General features: G+C 39.9%; 3 protein-coding genes across 3 annotated transcripts; 1 reads left to right on the top strand and 2 right to left on the bottom strand.

Annotated features, from left to right (window-relative positions):
• The first annotated feature begins 1,540 nt into the window (after positions 1–1,540).
• LOC100267893 (probable leucine-rich repeat receptor-like protein kinase At1g68400) lies at positions 1,541–4,438 on the top strand. The gene is made up of 2 exons (XM_002279544.4): positions 1,541–3,019; positions 3,515–4,438. Exons 1-2 carry the CDS (start codon positions 1,669–1,671, stop codon positions 4,177–4,179), a joined length of 2,016 nt encoding a protein of 671 aa, XP_002279580.1. The 5' UTR covers positions 1,541–1,668; the 3' UTR covers positions 4,180–4,438.
• Positions 4,439–5,396: 958 nt separating this feature from the next.
• Positions 5,397–7,954, bottom strand: LOC100245576 (glycosyltransferase BC10). The gene is made up of 2 exons (XM_010646511.3): positions 6,859–7,954; positions 5,397–6,208 (listed from the first exon to the last, which is right to left on the bottom strand). The coding sequence occupies exons 1-2, from the start codon at positions 7,429–7,431 to the stop codon at positions 5,564–5,566; spliced, it is 1,218 nt and encodes a 405-aa protein (XP_010644813.1). The 5' UTR covers positions 7,432–7,954; the 3' UTR covers positions 5,397–5,563.
• Positions 7,955–11,936: 3,982 nt separating this feature from the next.
• On the bottom strand, positions 11,937–14,161 carry LOC100250702 (glycosyltransferase BC10). The gene is made up of 2 exons (XM_002279515.4): positions 12,961–14,161; positions 11,937–12,885 (listed from the first exon to the last, which is right to left on the bottom strand). Exons 1-2 carry the CDS (start codon positions 13,597–13,599, stop codon positions 12,241–12,243), a joined length of 1,284 nt encoding a protein of 427 aa, XP_002279551.2. The 5' UTR covers positions 13,600–14,161; the 3' UTR covers positions 11,937–12,240.
• Positions 14,162–14,272: the final 111 nt, after the last annotated feature.

The following is a 14,272-nucleotide window of genomic DNA, read 5'->3' as shown; positions in this document are numbered from 1 at the left end:
TCATGTTACATGCACATTATAGGGTCTCCCTTCTGCAATGAAAGAAATTTTATATACATAAAGACAATTTTTTGTCCGTAGCATGTCGTCACGCCCACTAGCAAAAGTCGACGTAAATAAAATCATGTTAAACAATTTTTTTTCCATTTGTTATTTTTATAATAATTATCAATAAATAAAGATGGCTTTTTTAATGGTTGCTTTATAATATGCAAAATGTTTGAAATTTTTATTAATTAATATTTTCTTTTAATAAAAAAAATTTAAATATTTTGACTTTTTTTATTTAATCAAAAAATAAATATTATTAAATTCAATATTTTTTCTACTAAATCTTCACCTCAGTTCAAATTAATAAATAAATATTTTTCAGTTAAAAGCACTATAAGTAGATATAGTGAAAATGCATGTACGAAACAAGACGATGGCTGCTCCGCCACCGAAGGCACCGATCGATGAATTGAAGTGGGACCAGTGCACTAAAAGCTAACGCTCCTGATTGAAGTTGGTGGTCCGGCTGAGCCCATCTTGGGGGCGCCGCATCGAGCGCCAAAATTTGAGTTGGAGACAAAGGCTCCAAGGTCAAAAGGAAATTTGTGTTTTAATATTTCTTTGCTCATTGCATTGGGAATCGCTTTTGGAATCTTAATGCAATTTACACATCGAAGAAAGAAGATTGGGATAAAAGATAAAGCCATCATCTAACACCATCCGCAATATTGTATGCTTTTAATATTCAATCCAACCAATACGCTCTTCTATATTCGCCATAATCAACAATTGCGAGCTTTTGACCCAATACCACCCGGATGCTCGTAAGTGCTTCGAGAGTGGGTTTCATTCTTCTTAAGGTGCATCGGAGATACACCCTACAACAACTCCTTGCCAGAAAAAGCGGGCAGCAAGAGATGACTGGTCTTATGCAAACGATCAAAGCAAAAGCAAAAGCTCTCGACAACTTCGAGAAACCAAGATCAACGCTTTATTCGTCTTCTTCGCTGCCCCACACAGAAGCCCTTTCGCTTTTATCGTAGAATTGCCCCTACTCCTCTTCATTTAATCCTCACGTTAGCTGTTTCATCTCGGGGTAATTCTGGTGATTCATTAGGGTTGTTCTGGTCAATGAAACCGTAGTAATTTTATTTTTTACTGTTAGTGAAGTGTGTAGTGCACGCGTGTCAGAAGATCGTGTGAGTACGGAATGCTATTTTTGTTAAGGACAATTCAGGCCTTTCGCATGTGTTTGAAGGCACGTGTCTCGAATCTGTTGTTTGTATGATGTATCTTAAATTAGCATCAGACCTACCGTTGACGAAGTCTTCGCCCTTGATTCCTGCGATCGAGCGATCGAGCGATCGAGCGGTGTAGATGAAATGAGAAGGTATAGAGAAAAGGGTTGATGCGGACGAGGTTGGATCGGGTGATACCCCCACGGCCCAAGGGCACACGTTACATGCTTTTCAGTCCTTCCAATTCCACCCAACCCACATAGAATATTACCAGCATTTATTATCGGTACCCGTCCCTCATTTTCCCATTAATTACGTTTCCACCCACGCCTCCGTGCTTTCGCTAAATGTCCCCACCCTAAAACGCTCTTTCTCAGTCTCTCCAGTGGACATTCTGCCTCTCTCTCTCTCTCTCTCTCTCTCCAGTTGCAGGGCGACAATGGCGAAACCCACTCTCACCAGCTTGCATTTTGCTTTTGCTCTCTTCATCCTCCATTTCTTTCTACTCCACGCTTCTACGAGTTCTGATTTGGAAGCTTTGATGGCGTTCAAAGAAACTGCCGATGCTGCTAACAAGCTCACTACCTGGAACGTAACGGTTAATCCGTGCAGCTGGTACGGCGTTTCCTGTCTCCAGAACAGAGTGTCTCGCCTCGTGCTCGAGGGTCTCGACCTGCAAGGCAGTTTCCAGCCCCTTGCATCTCTCACTCAACTTCGAGTTCTGAGTCTCAAGCGAAACCGCCTCTCTGGCCCTATTCCGAATCTCTCCAACCTCACTGCTCTGAAGCTGCTTTTTCTTTCTTACAATGAGTTCTCGGGGGAGTTTCCCGCTTCCGTCACGTCTCTTTTCCGGCTGTACCGTCTCGATTTGTCTCACAACAACTTATCGGGCCAGATTCCGGAGACAGTCAACCACTTGGCACATATTCTTACTCTGCGTCTGGAAGAAAACCGGTTTTCCGGCAGCATTACAGGTTTGAATCTCCCGAATCTGCAGGACTTCAACGTCTCCGGAAACCGCCTCGCCGGTGATATACCGAAAACTCTTTCCGCGTTCCCTGTGTCCGCCTTTGACCGAAATGCGGTTCTCTGTGGATCTCCCATGCCAACATGCAAGAACGTCGCGGGCGACCCAACGAAACCTGGATCCGGTGGCGCAATCGCATCGCCGGTGATTCCTGGCGGAAATCCAGCAATAGTTGCCTCCTCGCCGAGCTCAATACCGATATCCACAACGCCAATCCAGCCACAAAATACTCGCCACGGTGCCACAGGAAAAGTAAGTCCAGTGGCCATGATCGCCATCATACTCGGCGACATTTTGGTCCTCGCAATAGTCTCTCTCCTTCTCTACTGCTACTTCTGGCGAAATTACGCTGGAAAAATGAGAGACGGCAAGAGCTCGCAAATCCTCGAGGGGGAAAAAATTGTGTACTCATCCAGCCCATATCCAGCCCAAGCTGGGTACGAGAGGGGTCGAATGGTGTTCTTCGAAGGCGTGAAGCGGTTCGAGCTGGAAGACTTGCTTCGAGCCTCCGCTGAGATGCTGGGCAAAGGAGGCTTCGGAACTGCCTACAAAGCCGTTCTCGACGACGGCAATGTCGTCGCCGTTAAACGACTCAAGGACGCTCACGTTGGAGGGAAACGTGAGTTCGAGCAGCATATGGAGGTGCTGGGACGGTTACGGCACCCTAACGTCGTTAATTTGAGGGCCTATTATTTTGCCAGAGACGAGAAGTTGCTGGTCTATGATTACATGCCTAATGGCAGTCTATTTTGGCTTCTTCACGGTAAGTTATCACCCTGTTTGATTCCAGAACCAATAAACCAAGGTTTTTTTCTTCAGCTAATCTGGACGTTCTGATTCATGAGAAAAAAGTGGCAGGTTGGCCACCTGAGGCGTGAGATAAAAATGAAATTGGTTGATGAGTGGGGTCCCATTACAGTTGTTTGGTACCTTTCCCAGTCATCAATTACACAAAAAGAGACTCCAGGAAAAGACACAGCATCTTAATTTCTGATTTGGGAATTGGGATTACTGTAGGATGCTCAGACCCTGCTCTGCGTATTCCATTTTCGTGTCTTTATTTTCTTTTTGTTCTTTTCTCAACTGCCCTTACCATGAGCCAGATGCCCTGTATCATTGCCCTCCCTCTTGTTATTGCTTCATCATACAATCTGTTGCGCTTTTCAGCCATGATTTATATATATTGTCAAGGTTTGTAAATTTTTAGTTTCATCTTGAACACACTTAATTAAGCGTAATTATGCATTTTCCTCGACAGGGAACCGTGGACCCGGAAGAACGCCTCTGGACTGGACCACGAGGTTGAAGATTGCAGCCGGAGCGGCGCGAGGACTGGCCTTTATTCACAACTCATGCAAGACGCTTAAACTCACCCACGGTAACATCAAGTCCACAAACATCCTCCTTGATAAATGTGGTAGCGCACGAGTTTCCGACTTTGGTCTCTCCGTCTTTGCCTCTTCAACGGCTGCACCCAGATCAAATGGCTACCGTGCCCCTGAAATATTGGACGGCCGAAAGGGCTCCCAGAAGTCTGATGTGTATTCTTTTGGGGTGCTTCTGCTGGAGCTGCTCACAGGAAAGTGCCCTTCCGTGATGGAGAACGGTGGGCCTGGGTCTGGGTACGGAGGAGTGGTGGATCTTCCACGGTGGGTGCAGTCGGTGGTGAGAGAGGAATGGACAGCGGAGGTGTTTGATTTGGAGCTGATGAGGTACAAGGATATCGAGGAGGAGATGGTTGGACTGTTGCAGATTGCAATGGCGTGCACTACCCCTTCACCAGATCAACGACCCAAGATGAGCTACGTGGTGAAAATGATCGAGGAGATACGTGGGGTGGAGGTGTCCCCCTCCCATGAAACCTTCGACTCCGTGTCGGACTCACCCTCCGTTTCAGAGGACACATGCGGAGTGAGCCAGTGATCCATAATGTTTGTTGCTTCTATGGTAGTCATGTAAATTAGGAATTTTTTTTTCTTTTTCCCCTTGGAAATCAGTTTTTTCTCTATTGTGTTCATTAGTTAATTAGCCCTGATCCACAGGGCTCTCTCTCGGTTGTTCACCGAATGGGTGTGGGAGGATTCTTACAGGGATAAGTTTGTGAGGATTTGTATTTTTGTCAAGCAAGGTGGCTTAAATTTAGGACATTTTTGCAAAAGAAATGTCACCAAAGGATTGAAAAGAGGAATGATTGAACCCCTTGCTGGAGGTTGGTGATGGCCTCCAGTGTCTTCAACCACGGCCCTACTCACAGACTCACAGTGACCTTGTGAACTGACAGTGTGTGTAACAACTTTCCAAATGGCACAGTGTCTCTGAAGTACTATCTTATCTTTGTGCATCTACCACTGAGACACAACATTGAAATCATGCCCACTTTCGTTCTCATTTGAGACAGAATCTTGCCAAATATACGTTGATTAGACCTATACAGCATGTGGATCTCCTTCAATCCACTCTGTTTATCATGAATTTAAAAGAAATTTCACATTCTTCCACCCAAAAATTAAATTCAAAACACAGATACGTATTATATGGGAGAGAACCCATATGCTCGTGCCCCTGCCTGGTTGGTAGCCAGATTTTTGTCTGTCTCTAGCTACCTGAGCTCGTAGTTTTATCTGCCTTTGACCGTAAGTTTGGTCAACTCGGTTGGGCCCCCATTGCGATTTTTATAAATTTCACATTAAAAGTACTAATTCATTAAAGTCATACTGCATTTTATATCAGGTAAAAAAAATAAAGAAATTGTAAATTATTTATTGGCTCACGGGGTTCACCAACTCTTTTGTTCTAAGCATTTCCCTTCTTTTCTCCAACGGTCTAAAAATCTTACCATTTTTGCTATGAATCTAATCATTTTGTTCCTCACTATCATGATCCCAGGATCAAATTCAACAATAAGAAAAAAAACAAAATGAAAAAAAGCAAAAAAAACAAAAACTTAATCATGATAATTGTTGTGGTTATTGAAGCAAATCAAGATGCTTTCCATCCTATACAATGCTTTACCTGCTTGAACCTGGTTGAATGGCTTTAATTAGGAAACTTAAGCATGTAGTTCGATATTGGGCTGCTAAATGGCATCAAATTTGATGGATGAACATCTAAAATTGCAAATTAGCAGAACCAAAATCGTACTCCAATTTGCATTTTTGGCCCATTTCTATTATGAATAAAACTACTCTATAATCAAAACAATGTGATTGTTTACAGTTCAAATAAAATAATAAATATGCACAGATTAAATTTTGGGCATTTTTGTTGTTATGCCCTAAAGTGTTACAAATAAATAATGAAAATGGACCTAAGAATTGAAGTGCATGACCTTAGGTGCAAACCTCAACAGCCTCTCCAAAGCGCTTGGCATGACCTTCCTTGCAAACAAGAAACAGATATTGGTGCTCTTCCCATTGTAGTCACATCTACCCTCACTCCTCAACCTCTTCAAAGACTCAATGGTCACGTCCCACCTCATGAACCTAGCTGGGTGAGCCCCACCCCTTGACCAATCAACCCAAGTCAAGCTTCGATTTGCACTCCTCTCCCAAAATTTTATACCCACAAATGTTGGCAAGTAGTGTTCATCAGCATAGCATGAAGACTTGCAGTGCTTTTGGAATATGGGAAAATAAGTTTGGTCAGAGATTATTTCCGTGGCTAGATTTCGATCCACCGCAAACCACTGGGACCCCTTTCTCCATTGTTCAATTGTGATTGTTGGATACATTTGCTCTTTGTATCGGCCACGGCCAACTGGACCAGGGAAATCATAGGTCTGTACATAATTTCGTGTGGAGTTCATGAGGTAAGAGTAGATGGTTGAGAAATTGAAGAGGGGTATGCATGATTCTGAGAGGAGAACAAAATGGTAGTTTGAGAAATCAAGGAGAGCATTGGCTAGTAGACGGCGTTCAGCTTCAATCATGTTAAACTTTCCCCATTGAACTTCCTGCAATGTTGCAAGATCATGAAGAACATCAATTAGAACTCTGTGGCAGATGACAAAGAAAATAAAATGATTTGCACAAGAACCAAGAGATCAAGCAAGCTAAATTTCCCCACAGAAAGGGTAAATAACTAAATATTTGATCACAAGGGTAGGTTTGTTGCCAAGAGTATAAGGAGCCATCTACTTTTATATAACAGTAAATACGCAGTGCCTTCATTTTGGGTCTCATGGACCCACTCCATTAAATGCTACTCCAATTTATGAATTGCTGAAGATCACACTGTTCCATGATGATCAAAAGACCATCAACACCGTGACCAGCTTCAAGTACTTTTTTGAAGGGAAAAAAGAAACAGATCAGTCTTCTCTTCTCTATCAGAGTCAAATGGAGAAGCCAGTCATTATGTGTCATACCAGAAAGGTATTAATCTATTTGAAGCCAACTTCATGGTTAGCTCATATGTTTTAGGTAGCTCTAAATGCCTTTCTCCTCGTGGTCGATAGCCGCCGTATAGCAAAAGGTGGAGGGCTATGCGTGTTGTTGTTAATTCGCTTTCAGTTTCATTGTCTATGCTACCGAGTAACAGGCATGATTGGAATGCGTACACGAAATTATAGAGAATAAGTAAGAAACTATGCAACCAACTAACCTTACTGGGAATTCTTCGATCATGAAACACTGAATTTTCCGGCTCGGTTTCGTTGAATGATGGATGTGAGTGCACATAAATTGAGTAGAGCCCTTCATGCCCTTTGAAGAACAACTCCCACAGAGGAGCCAGTGGTAACGGCCCCTTGGTCAAGAACATGAAAGCAACCTTGGGAACTCTTTTGAATGGAAACTCACGAATCTGAGGAGCCATTGAAGCCCTCCATGGCAACTCCTCATCATCCATGTCGTGCATAGCATTAGGCGGCTTCATATATTCGCTCAGTCCTATGCGACGGCCGGCTTTTGAAGTTTCATTTGTGGGATAGGTTGATGCTGGCAATGGGGAAACCAGTGGGGATGGGGGTGGTGCTGATGCTGATGCTGATGGGGAGGGGGATGATTGAGTGACTTGGAGATTAAATGAGAAGTTTTTGAGATTGAAACTGAGTATGATTCCAAAGGTTAGACCAAATGCAAAGAAGAAGAAACAAGAAAAGAGATGGAGAGGATTCCATCGTGAACCAAGGAGATTGATAGTTGTGGCCAGTGAATTTTGGTTTTGACTCTTCATTGTTCAGAGAGAAACAAGAGGGAGAGATTCTTATCTCTTAATCGATCAAAACACTTGTTTCAGAGGATTAAAGATGCCAGTTGAAAAACTTCAGAATTCTTTTTTCTTCCTTTCTTCTTTTTTTAATCTTAATTTCTGGCCTTTTTAGCTAGAACTACAGAAGCTTTGGTTTACAAGAAAAGGCAAGATTTTGAAGTAGAATTCTTACAGATCAATCAGTGATCTTATAATTAGAAACAATAAAACAGAGAACAATAGGAGAAAATTATAATTAAATCAATGAAATCTAAATACTGACCAATTCCGACCCAGTATTATGGAGTTTGAGAATCAAGGAGAGATGGAGAAAGGCAAGCTCAAGGATGAGAAACCAGAATCATGGGAGGGAGCTAGAGATAAATAATATATACAGGGTGAGAGACATCAAGTCCTTGACGCCTTTTATATACGCATTCTAGATTGGCATGCTGACAGCTGTGTAGACTATTTGAGTCAGACTTTTCTCTTCTCAGGCAGCTTGGCTTCTTCGAAACACTGTTTTGAACTGTTCCTCGTGAGCCTCGTATGAATGGTAGAGATGATAAAAGCAGCCACTTTGGTCCCTCAATTCCGTGTCACTCCCGCAAATGCTGTTTGCTAGATTTCAAGCTACACGTACGCGTTGTTCGGACCTTAGAATACTTACATCAATGCGTGAATTAGGGATGGATCAATTCCTTGTCCAACAGGAACGTTGAAAAGCCCCAGAGGTGAAAGGTCCACAAAGCAGCAGCCTAGCTACAAGGCCATGGATGTTCAATTCATGCGAATGAAAACCTTGTACCATCTAGAAGTCTGTACCAAGCAACGTGGATCATCGTTTTTCCTTTCAAACTAAGATTCTGAATCTCCCGTTAGTACAAATTATTAAAAGGAAAATCAAGTGTTTTCCAGTGTTGATTTATATGGGGTTGGAAAAGCCAACCCATAAAGAGTAGTCAACTTACAAAATTGAGTGGCATGCATGTCATGCAATTAATTAAGAAAGAGAATGAGCGGAATCAATTATATGGTTCTCAGACATGTTTATCAATCGTGTAATTGAGCAGGATTATCATATGATTAAAACTGAAACAAGCTAACATCAACCACCTTTCAAGAGGATTACCTCAGCCCCCAGGTTTGAAGTTTGGTCTATTTTGGTGGCTCTGGGGGCAAAAGACGTCCTCGTTGTTTTAGTGTCTCAAACAATTTAGTTAGAAGGGAAGGAACCAGGACACGACTCAGCTATTCATGAAGGACCCACCAATCAGATATTTTGTCATTGGGTTGACTTTGTACATGAACCAGCACTTCCCCTCTCGACCCAAAATACAGTCGACTCTCCTCCCCTGGTTGAGTCTGATCCATCAAATATAATAGTGGGCTAAATCCACATATTTGATCAATCATTTTATGAGCATATTGTATCAGAACACACTTGTTCCACTCTGTCCCATTTTCTAGAGGTACGCCCTAGTTTCTGAAATACTGCTGTCTACTAGTGAAATTTGGGTCAGCAGAATGAGAAATGTGGAGTCCCGTGGCAGGTTTATGTCCATTTCAGCTATTCTCTGCAACTTGGCGTTGGGCCTTCTTGCTTGATCTATGGATATATCTCCATCAGCCTCACGCTATTGCAACCAAAACTTGGGGCACGCTCTAGTTTCTGAAATAGCGCTATTTTCTAGTTAATTTTGGGTCAGCGCAGTGAGCGCTGTGCAGTCCAGCGGCAGGTTTCTCTCCATTTCAGCTCTGCTGCCACTGGGCTTTCTTCCTCGGCCTACAAATATATCTTCATCACCCTCTCGACACTGCAATCAAGATAATATTACTCCTGAAGACAATCTATGAAGTAACATGTACCTCACTCTGTGAAAGCATGTAATAACGATGGAATATAAAGAGACCTTTCAGTAGTAGTAATTTGTTGGCTCTTTATTTGACCGATGAACAAGTCTTGAAGCTATTTTTAAACTTGGAAAAAGATTTACTCGGTCTCTTCTATGATACTCGTTCAATTGTCAGCATGTTTGAACTCATTAATACTCCACAACAAAACAAGGAACTACGTCAACAAGTGCAGGAATTTAAATCTTGATTACAAAGAAAAATTCTCCAAAGTTCCTATCATTGAAATTTCCGTCCAAGAAATCCATTGAAAACTTCATCGTATATCGCAATACATTAAGCTAAAAGCTTTCGAACAATTAATTAAGCACGAGATATAAAGTATAATATAAAAATAGAAGAGAGAAAATATATATTGAAGAACTTGAAAATGACAATAGTCGCGCGTGACAAAAGCATCACTAATTGTGAGGTATGAGGTCTGATATCAAATTTGACTATAATTGTTTTTTAACCTCTACACTCTATTATAGTTTGAAACAAGAAAAAAAAATTATTTTTCATGTAAGAAATGGATACAAGTTATCAAAATTTGGTTGATTCAAGCAAGTTATTATTGAATGTTTAACCAATGACAATGTGAAGTCTACAAATATATTTCAATTATTATAAGTAAAAGTTGAAAAATGACGATGTTTCTTAAAAGTTAAAATATAAGAGGGTTATTTGATTAAAAATGATGAAATAAAAAATTGGGGATATCATGTGATTAGTTGATATTCAAAATAAACAATTCAAGTAGGTAAGTCGAGAGAGAGAGATGATTGAATCAAAATAATTCTTTTTAAAGTTATATTCTTATCAGAGGGCAATATGAATGTTCTATCATGTTTCATCAACACACTAAAAAGATTATACGATATATCTGGCGTGAAAGTCGGCCAACATTTCTATTGACAAATAGGGGGTTTCCAAGTCCATGCCCTTATTTTGTAAATCTAACTTTCAACTTTTTTTAAACCTAAAAATACTTGTTTTAAACAAAATGTCCTCATTTTTTTCTTATAATTGAACCTAAAAGATATAAATAATAATTTAAAAATAAAAGAAAGAAAATATATATTGAAGAACTTGAAAATGACAATAGTAGTGACAAAAGCATCACTAATGATGAGGTGTGAGATGTGATATCAAATTTGACTATAACTGTTTTTGAACCTCTACACTCTGTTATGGTTTGAAACAAGAAAAAAATAATTTTAATGTAAGAAATGGATACAAGTTATTCACGAGTCAAAGTTTTGGTTGATTCAAGCAAGTTGTTATTGAATGTTTAACCAATGACAATGTGAAGTCTAAGGATGTATTTCAACTATTATAGGTAAAAGTTGAAAAGTGACGATGTTTCTTAAAAGTTAAAATATAAAAGGGTTATTTGATTAAAAATGATGAAATAAAAAATTAGGGATATTATATGATTAGTTGACATTCAAAATAGACAATTCAAGTAGGTAAGTCGAGAAATAGATGGTTAAATCAAAATAATTCTTTTAAAGTTATATTCCTATCAGAGGGCAATATGAATGTTCTATCATATTCCATTAACACACTAAAAGGGTTATACGATATATCTGGTATAGAAATCGGCTAACATTTCTATTGGCAAATAGGGGGTTTCCAAGTCCATGCCCTCATTTTGTAAATCTAACTTTCAACTTTTTTTAAACCTAAAAATACTAGTTTTGAATAAAAATGTCCTTATTTTTTTCTTATAAAAATATATATTTAAAAAAATACATTTAAATAATTAATATGTTAGGGGCATTTATGTAAAAAAAATATGTCACTTTTTAAGACAAAAAATGAAGAAGATTATAAATATGGGATCTCTTTATCCCTTTTAATCAATTAATTCAATATAAAACCTAAATTGCATATTATTCCTGGCCTATAAAAATTGTTGATTTCTTAAAGAAAAAATTCAAATAAGATGAGATTTTAGTACCACTCAGATTATATTTATAAACTTCATTAAAGCAAAAATTCAAGTTCAAAAAACTGATTCACTCATATTCAAAGGGGAAAATTTAATCTTTTATAATTTTGCTTACACTCAAATTAAATTAATTGTGACTAATTAAAAATTGAAAAGATAAAACTTAAAACACTATAAATAGAACTCAATCCAAGCTTTTAAAACATAATCAAAAGAGTTTCGTAGGAGAGCTCTTTAAGGAAGATCAAAAACTTTTTCAAATCTTTCGAACGAGCTCAACAAATCTTAGAAGAAATCTGTAAAGGACCATTTTGATTTCAGATTAAGAAACTCAAGCCATTTATCCATGACCTCCAAAGAAACTACTCTCTGATGATCTCCATGGCAATTAACCCTCACCAAATTACTTTCTGCAATATAAATTTTTGTGTCCAGAAAGCAAGGTGTCTCAGCCTAAAGCTATATTGATACGTATTGTTATGTTGGTATATATTATTCACCTATTCTTTTTTCTTTTTCTTTTTTTGCCTGTTCTTACAAAATGATTTCTTTGTTATTTCTTCTCCATCTGGTTTTAGGTTTTGCAGGTTCTTCAATTATGAGGATCAAAGAATCATCACACACCTTATGAACTAGAGAATGTGTTTCAATTTCTGTGCATGCAAGTAGAGGTCCATTGCTAGTTCTTTCATTTTATATATATCCTACTATCAAGGCATTTTTTTTAAAACCAGGCCATGTTACAGGACTTGTCACAAATTGTGTTCCATAATATTTTAATTTACCTATAGATTGGAAAGGCAAAGAAGAGTAGAAAAGGTAGGCACCATCCTGAATCCTGGTAGAATAGGATTGTTCTCATGACCCATGTAGCTTGTTGGCATAAGCCTGAGGAAGTGCTTTAGCAACTCAACTTAAATCATTGCCTCATGAATAAACATATTCTAGGGGTCAAAACCAAGCAGTGAGGGAGCTATCCTTAGCAAAGGCTCTAGAGTGCTAGGATGAAATTTCCTGGCAAAAAGGAAGCAAATAGAGCTCAAACCACTATTATAAGAACAATTAAACCCATGTCTTGCCTGATTCAGAAACGCTTCTGAAACATCCTTCCTCACAAACTTTGTTGGGTGTGAGCCACCCCTGGACCAATCAACCCAAGTGATGCTCCTATTTGAGTTCAGGTCTGGGCGGAGCTTATTCACAAGAGTTGCTAAGTAGTGTTCATCCATGTAACAAGGAGGCCTGCAATGTTCTTGAAAGATGGGGTAGTATGTCACATCTGACACTATCTCAATGGCGAGCTTCCGGTGGACTTCAAACCATTGGGACCCTTTGCGCCAATCAGGCAATGTCACAGTTGGAAACATTCGTTTGTTGTAACGGCCACGGCCGATGTGTCTAGGATCATCAAAAGAGCTGACAAAGCTGTGGTTAGAGTTGATGAGGTATTTGTAGATGGTGGTGAAGTTGAATAAAGGAATGCATGTCTCTGAGAGTAGAACAAATCTCTCATTGGAGAAGTCAAGGAGGGCATTCGCTAGCAGGCGCCTCTCAGCATCCACCATTGTTGCCTTTCCCCAGTCAACTGACTGCAAAAACATCCAAAGGAATGAGATTCATCTTGTCAAATATATAATTTGAAATGCTGTGGAAAATATTCTAACCTTGCTTGGTATTCTGCGCTTGTAAAACACCGAGGATTCTGGCATCTCAGTGTTGAATTCTGGTGAAGTATGGAGGTAAATTGAGTATAGCCCTGCATGACCTTTGAAGAACTTCTCCCAAAGTGATGCCAATGGCAATCTTCCCCTGCTTAAAAACATGAATGCCACTTTTGGGGTCCGATCATATGGGTAATCCACAAAATGAGGAACCATTGATGCTCGCCACATCAGCTCTTTATCGTTCATGGAATGCCATAGTTCCTTGGGAGCTATCAAATCTCTCAATGCTCTACTACTAGTTGAGGAATTCAACGGCGGCAAGGTAGGAGAAGAAAACAAGGAAGTGTTGCATAGAAACTGTGAATATGGAGACCAAGGTGACAGCTGAGAAAATTTAGTGAGTTGAGGTAAGTAGAATTCCTCTGAGACTATGAACTTCCTAACATGATCATTGATGAACATTCCCAGAATGACCACAAAAAATGCTACTGACAAACAGAAGACTATAGTAGTTGTGATCTGAAAACTCCCTTCTCTAACCTCCCTTCTAATGCGTATTGACAGTTCTTTGACAAACAAGGTGAACCTGCACTGCTTCATCTCTTTGTGTGCCTTAATGTAAGAGTGAGAAATTGGCATTCTTCACTAATGCAAAAACGTAACCATGGGTTCCTTTAAAGCAATGAAGTGAGACAGGGTGGTGTTAGGCCCAGAAATGAGTACTGGGGTGGGCCTAAAACGTTCCAATTGGAGAAAGGAGAAGGGGAAATGCACATGGAAAACGCAGTGGTAGTATGTGTGAGGTAGAAGCTAGGCATTTTGCTTAGGGAAAAGAACATTCTGTTAAAGAAATATAGGGCTTAGAGAACATTCTGCCAAGGGAAGCTGAGGAGTGTGAAGTTCTGTAATTGCCAGTGGGACGTTTCAAGGTAAATGGCAGATGGGGTGAATGAATGATGTGATTTGCACGCGCACATGCACGAGAGATGCAGGGGCTATCATGAATATCATGCGTTCTACATGAATGCACTTGGGCGTGTTGTACATGTGTCCTGGGTTCCACAGCAGAGATGGGGGTGTCATCTGGTAGAATGATGAGCTGAAGAATAAAAGAGGAAAAATATATTATTAATGACAATAAGAGGGGGAAAAAAAAGGTCAGATCTTCACCAACCAAGTTCCATCAAACCTTAACCGAGAAGTAAGAACCCAATAAACTGAGAACCATCATAGGCACCCTCAAATTGTTCATGGTCAAGAATTTCAGAGCTGGGAGAAGAATGCAGAACAAGGCACAAAATATGCAGGTCTC

This window comes from Vitis vinifera, chromosome 1 (assembly GCF_030704535.1).
Source record: "Vitis vinifera cultivar Pinot Noir 40024 chromosome 1, ASM3070453v1".
Lineage (NCBI taxonomy): Eukaryota > Viridiplantae > Streptophyta > Magnoliopsida > Vitales > Vitaceae > Vitis > Vitis vinifera.
The sequence above is the reverse complement of the archived record's forward strand: the minus strand, read 5'-3'. Positions and strand labels throughout refer to the sequence as shown.